General features: G+C 50.2%; 1 protein-coding gene across 1 annotated transcript; it reads left to right on the top strand.

Moving 5' to 3' along the window:
• Positions 1 to 1,438: 1,438 nt before the first annotated feature.
• LOC103623906 (secreted Ly-6/uPAR-related protein 1-like) lies at positions 1,439 to 4,616 on the top strand (the record flags this gene model as incomplete). The annotated part of the gene is made up of 2 exons (XM_017746657.1): positions 1,439 to 1,622; positions 2,659 to 4,616. Coding segments are annotated over 2 exons (396 nt in total), but the record flags the coding sequence as incomplete, so codon positions are not given.
• Positions 4,617 to 7,081: the final 2,465 nt, after the last annotated feature.

Here is a 7,081-nt window from a genome sequence, read left to right as displayed (position 1 = left end):
TGATTGTTGATAATGTGTTACCTCTGTTAAAATGTAAACAGCCTCTCGTGGATCATTGGGAAGGGATCTAGTGAGGTCCTGAGCTGGGATAAACAGGGATGGCTCCACCACCCTGTTTACAGGGAGTATGGCCACAAGAACATTGAAATATTCCCAGGAAGAAATCCTTTTTACTTCTGCAAAGAGACAAAGAAAAGTTTTGCGCCCTGTAGGCTCTACCCCACAGCTGAATTTTCCAAGGGAGCTGCTACGAGGAGTAGATGCCTTAAAAATTCCTTCTGAAGTCAGGTGTTCAAACAAATGCCTTCAAAAATATTTATCCTTATCACAAAGCCCCAGAGGTTCCTTTGTGACAGCAGAACGGGAACAAAAACACAGCATCGGTGTGAATTTTTACCAATAGATGGCACTGGACGCTTTCAGGATGCTTTTCAGCAGCTGGCAGGAGGGTAGGCTAGAAAATCTCAAACCGGGCTGGATTTTTTTTTACGAAAGCCACACGAGCAGGAATTTGGAAAATCCACACTCTCAGTATCTGCTGGCTGTGGATGGACAAGGCTCACACTGAGATTTTTGAGAGCTGCTGTGACCAAGATTTGCATATTTAGAGATGTCCCTCCCTCAAGTGGGAGCCAGCGAGGGTCTGTACAGCACCTCTTTAAAAAGCAGAAGTAGCCCCTCATGAGAGTGGTTGTGAGGCCACACTCAGCCCTCAGGATCTCTGGTACAGCTCTGAAATTGAAATCCTGCTCTCAGTTACTGATTCCTGCAGAATTTCCCTCAAACAAACAGGAGGGAGCTGTTGCTGTGAGGGAAGGGATGGGGGAACTGCCACTGTCATGGCTTGGGAATGTTGCTGTCAGCAGAAGGAGCTGGTTTTTACAATCATGGAATATCCTGATTTGGAAGGGACCCACAAGGATCATCAAAGTCCAACTCCTGGCCCCACACAGGCCATCCCAACAATCCCACCCTGTGCCTGAGAGCATTGTCCTGAACTCTTGATGCCATGCTGGGAAGCTCATTCCAGTGCCTGACCACCCTCTGGGCTAAGAACCTTTTCCTGATATCCAGTCTAAACCTGGCCTGACACAGTTTCAGGCCATTCCCTTGGATCCCGTCACTGGTCACAGAGAGATCGGTGCTGCCCCTCCACTTCCCCTCAGAAGGAAGTTGTAGATCCCAAAAAGTCTCCCCACAGCCTCCTCTTCTCCAGGCTGAATTCTTACAGAGGACGCTCAGACCTACCAAAACTCCTCAAGGAACAGGTCCCTCTAAATCCCTGCTCTTTTCTGGGCTGCTGAGCCTCCAAAGTCGTGTTCAGGCCCAGCTGCTGTAATAGCACCCTTGTCCTCCAGTGCTGGGATTTGGTCTTTCCCCTCTGGCATATCCAAGCTTTGCCAGTGCCTCTGGGTGTGCCTAATTTTGGACACTGCTGCATTTCAGTCAGGAAGCTGCTTTCCCTATTTTGTCACCTCAGAGCCCTCCTGTCCCCTCTGCAGCCCAGTCCCTGCGATGTTACACGTGCAAGGAGCCCACAGACATTTCCCGGTGCATGAAAGCCACCGTGTGTCCCCCAAAAGCCACCGTGTGCACCACGACGCTGCACTCCGTGGAGACAGGTGAGTCCCAACGCCCTCCCTGAGGGATCCCAGGGAGAAATCCAAGAATTCCATGATGGGTTGGGTTGGAAGGGACCTTCAAGATCATTGAATTCCAAACTCCCACATTCCACTATCCCAGGTTGCTCCAAACCCCATCCAGCCTGGCCTTGGACACTTCCAGGGATCCAGGGGCAGCCACAGCTTCTCTGGGCAAACTGCCAGGGCCTCCCCACCCTCCCAGCCAAGAATTCCTCCCCAATATCCCACCTAACTTTACCCTATTCCAGTTTAAAGCCATTCCCTGTGTCCTGTCCCTCCATCCCTTGTCCCAAGTCCCTCTCCAGCTCTCCTGGAGCCCCTTTAGGCACTGGAAGGGGCTCTGAGGTCTCCTTGGAGCCTTCCCTTCTCCAGGCTGGACATTCCCAGCTCTCCCAGCCTGGCTCCAGAGCAGAGAGGCTCTAGCCCTTGGAGCATCTCCATGACCTTCTCTGGACCTGTTCCAACAGGTCCATGACTTTCTTCCACTCAGGACCTCAGAGCTGGAGGCAGCTCTGCAAGTGGGATCTCACCTGAGCAGAGTAGAGGGGGAGAATCACCTCCCTCAACCTCCTGGCCACGCTTCCCTCTCCCCATCCCAGTCCCAGCTTGGATTATCCTTTAGCGTGTCTATAAAAATCCAGGTGAAATTATCCCAGTTTAAAGAGGGAAGGAGAGAAATCCAACGGATTTGGAGCCTCATAGTGAAGTATCAGGACTCACTGCACTTACTCCCTCTGTGTTGTCTTTCCTACCCCAATACCTTTATGGACCCTGAATTTATAGATGGTGCAAACATCTACAGGGACTTGTGTCCCTTGTCCATGCTGGAATGATTTTGGAAGGAGCAGGAGGGTGAGCGAGAGTCAGCAGTGAGAACTGGCAGACCTGTTCCCACAAAAAATAGGCTGGACTAGAGGCCCCCACGGATTAGAGATGTCCAACACCTCCTCTGTCAGTGTTTCTCAATCCCATTTCCTTTTGCCATTTCTTCCCCTCTCCAATCCGCCTCTCCCAGGTTATCCCTTTTTTGGCAACATTACCGTGACCAGGGACTGTGAGGAGGAATGCCTCTCCTACGACGGGATAGGGGCAACGAGGCCCAAGACCTGCTGCTTCACTGACCTGTGCACGGATGACGCCAGGAGCAGCAGTGGGCTGAGGAGCAGCTCGGCAGCGCTGAGCCTGGTGGCCATGGTGGCCGGAGCAGTCCTCCAGGGCTCCCTGTGAGGTCACAAGTCTCCCAGCTCCAGGCAGAAGCCCACCACTCTCCCTGCCAAGCTGCCTCATGGACTCTTAGATGCTTTGGGAATGTCCTTCTTCGCTGACATGTGGCTTCACCCCATCTCCAACGCTGGATTCAAGCAAGGAGTTTGGACACCTGGACTTAAACCCCTCAAATCTCCAGTTTCCAGCTGTTAAAGCAGATATTCCTCACCTTCAGCTGCTTCTGGTCCTCAGGACCCACAGAGAATGGGTTGGGTTGGAAGGAACCTTCAGGATCATCCAGTTCCAACCCCCTGCCATGGGCAGGGACACCTTCCACTATCCCAGGTTGCTCCAAGCCCCTCCAACCCAGCCTGGAACAATTCCAGGGGGGGCAGCCACAGCTTCAGCTTCTCTGGGCAACCTGTGCCACGTCCTGAGCGAGAGGAGCAGATGGATCTGGGCCCAGTTACTTCCTGCCCATCAGGGTGTGGGTGGCAACTGCAGATAGCTGGCACTTGATTCCAAGGATAAGCTAAGAAATGAGTTCAGAAGGGCTCAGCTTCCCTGTGGGAATGGGATGGATTTCTGGAAAGCTCAGAAGAACACTCCCTGGACTGACATGCCAGGGTAGGTCAGACCTGCAAACCCAAATATCCAAGTTTGGCCAGACAAATACTACCCCACCCTCAGCCTCTGCCTGAGCTCAGGTTGGAGTCGGAGCTCCCAGATTTCCCTTTCCAGGTATTTTAAAGACTATTCCAAGCAAATTCTTCTGTTGCTCTGCCATCCCTCCTGAGCAAAAACTGCAGGATAGGAAAAGTAATGGTTATCCCAGACCCTCAACTCTGGAAAAAATCTGTTAAAAGTGCTGGGATCCCAGCTGGGATTTGCTTGGAGTAGCTGTAGGAATGATTCTAATGTAAAAGCATCTGGAGTGGAAGCAGATATGGATGAGCCAGGTGCGCCCAGCTCACAGAGATCCAGGGAATTTGCCATTCCCTCTGTTCCTATTGCCAGGGACCATCCAGAGGATCAGGAAGCAAAAGCAGAATGGAGCATGCTTACACCCCATGCACCATCCTTGTGTCTTCATGGCACCCCTGCAACCTCCTCTGTAGCAGTCTATTTTTCCTCCTTTTTTTTTTTCCTTTTTCCACTCTGTTTCCCTAAGAAACAAAATCAGGGGGGCTCTTTTTCCTCCTTGCACTGAGGGAATTGTTTCTCAAGGTCTGTCTCAGTACCATTTAGAAGAAAATGCTTGGCAATTTTGCACTCCTTGGCAGAGGTCCCTGTGAGCTCAGGAGGATGATGAGCCCTTTTTCCTGGAGGTGAAACCCTCAGAACTCCACTAAAACACTGACAACTTCCCTGAGACCCCCTGGCAATGCTGAGATCTACAGGGAAAAAATGCCATGGAGAGGATAATAATTGGAAGTTACTCCAATCCCGGTATTCCACCCACCCTTGCAGACACTGAGCTCCAGCCCCTGCTTCCCACTCGTCTGTTCTGTTTTTCCCTGCTCCAAAAACCAGTTGGATGTGTCAGGCCAGAAGCAAAACTCCATCCCTGCCATCCTCAGAGCTCATTCCTTTTTTTATCCTGGCTTCCAGCTCTATCTCCAGTGGCCTTTCCATGTTTTCTGCAGCATCCTGGGCTCTGCTTTCCACGTGTGCATGGGGCAGGGTCTGGATATAGAGGGACTGGGAGGGTGAGGGTTCCCTTCTGGGTGAGAATTTCACAAATAAAGTTGGATTCTCTGGTTTTCAGCCTGCAGCATCTTTCTTTTGTGCTTGATATTCCCATGGGAAAGGAGTGTGGGGCAGCACAAGGTGCAGGGAGGGGGTTTCTGTCTGGTTTTTCAGCTCCCAAACTGTCCTGTGCCAGACAGGGGGAAAACTACACACAAGGACAAGCAAAGAAGTGGAAGAATCCTCCTTGAAAGAGCCATATTTAAGGCTATCCCTGCAGGAAAAGGAGGCAGAGAAGGGTAAAATACAGTCCAGTGTGACAGGAGGCTCTTTTGGGATATGCACTGGGAGAACTGCAGGATTTCAAGGAGCAAAAGAGAAAGGGCCTGAGCTCAGCATTGCGGCCAACAGGAGGCTGGGAGTGACAATTCTGTGCTGCAAAGATGCTCCAAGTGGGGACTGTGCCCTTGTGTCACCAGAGCTGGCTGTGAGCTCCCGGCCCCTCCCGGCCTCCTGTCACCCAGGACTTACCTGCCAACGTGGCCACGAGTTTCTATGGGAGCTAAAACAGAATCAAAAGCAGATTTTTATCTTCAAAACACCTCTAATACATTTCTTGATTAGGAGAGGTGACAAACCCTTCACACAGCGGTACAAAATGGCCTTTTTTGCGTTACAAGTCACCTGTTCACACTGCGGCAGCCACAAGGCTGAACAGGCCTCACTGGGAGCACTTAAAACAATCGAATTTGCTGTTTCTTTGGTTATTGCTGTTATTTATCCCTCCCTTTGCTCCGTAGGAGTTAAACCCAGCGAGTGCCACTGCCCCAGGAAATGCAGGAGATTCAAAGGCCTGGCCGGACTTTTGCGTCACTGGGTCGAGTGGACACAGGGAGGGAGAAGTTTAAATATAGGCTGGAGAAAATAGAACAGAGGAAAATGTGTCTCCAAAGGGCTGGAAAAAGACCTGCAACCTCTTGGCCCTGCCAGGTGAGGCTTCGCAGTAGGCGGAATCCAGCGCTGATGTTGCTCTGCTGAAGGATTTTTCTTGTCTGTCTGAGGGTTTCTGCTTCCCAGCACATCCAGAGATTTTATCACTGGATTTGAGGGTATTCCTTGGTGCCTTATGCTTCATCTGGCCAAAAAAACCTGCATTTTCCATCATCTTCCAGCCCTCCTGCAAATGTGGGGCAGCCCTAGAGATGTGCACAATCCTGGAATGGTTTGGGTTGGAAAGGACCTTCAAGATCATCGAATTCCAACCCCCTGCCACAGGCAGGGACACCTTCCACTATCCCAGGTTGCTCCAAGCCCCATCCAGCCTGGCCTTGAACACTTCCAGGGATGGGGCAGCCACAAATTCTCTGGGCAACCTCTGCCAGGGCCTCCCCACCTTCACAGGGAGGAATTTTTTCCTGATCTGCACCTCCTGCTTCCAGTTACAAACCTGAAGTGCTTTTGTCCACCCAGAAATTCGAGAGTAAAGAACAACAGAGGCTTATCTGTGTGGATATTCCAGCTGGGATACCCTGTTGAGTCCCACCTCCATCAGGAATTTGTGTCTGCCTTGAGTAGACTTTCCTTGTGGGCTCCACGACTCTTGGAGGTGGGGGTGGGCATTCCAAAAAATAATTCCTCGTTGGAGACACGCAACACTCACCTTGGATTTGAACTGAAGGAGGAGCCAGGTTCAGTCATGGTTTGCCCTGGGCAGAATTCCCACAGAAGCATCACAGGAACAGCAGGATTAACATTTAAAGGACTGGGTTTTCCAGCAGGGATCATTTCCAGTTGCTTTCCACAGCAGGACACTGGTCAGACCATGAGTGATGGTTGTTATCCCAGCATGCCCTGATTGCAGAGGTGGGAAACACCAGGAGCTGTTTGGCTGCTTCATTCTTTAAAATTTTTATATATTTTATCATCTTTGGGAGTGAGAGAGTGAAAAAAAACCCCACACAGCCCTCTTGGAACACACATTAAACGTGAAAGAAAGAGAGATGAGACAAGGGCAGAAATTATTGCAACATTCCAAGAGCAGGAAAAAGAAGGGGATATTTTTTGCAGTCGGGACATTGCATGTAAAACAGAGCTCTGATGTCATCAAATACAGAGAGGACTTGTAGTTCTTACTAAAAATACTTATCTAGAATATAAATATACATTAGAGTGTAGCTGCGAGGCTTCTGGAGAGCTCTGCCACAGCCTTGTATTTACAGAGAGGGATTTAAATGTTTAATTCCGCACCCTCAAAGGAAAGTCACTCCATCTGAAGGAGTTATTAATTATGGAATGCGCCTGGCAGCACTGAAGTGCAGCAGCAGTGATATCATTTTCAATATCACTCCCAAATTATTTCTCATCTCAAACCTATCATGTGCACTTTTTTCCGGTCTTAAAATAGAGCTATTTTTCCATATTAGGGTTTGGAGGGCTTGGAGCATCTGCCTCTGACACGGCAGCACATCCTCTCTTGGATATCTTCATTTTTCTCCTGCGTGACTCTTGCATCCCTAATTCCAGAGGAACACAGAAGCCTCTTT

Source organism: Corvus brachyrhynchos, unplaced genomic scaffold (genome assembly GCF_000691975.1).
Source record: "Corvus brachyrhynchos isolate BGI_N302 unplaced genomic scaffold, ASM69197v1 scaffold89, whole genome shotgun sequence".
In the NCBI taxonomy this organism is placed as follows: Eukaryota; Metazoa; Chordata; class Aves; order Passeriformes; family Corvidae; genus Corvus; species Corvus brachyrhynchos.
The sequence above is the reverse complement of the archived record's forward strand: the minus strand, read 5'-3'. Positions and strand labels throughout refer to the sequence as shown.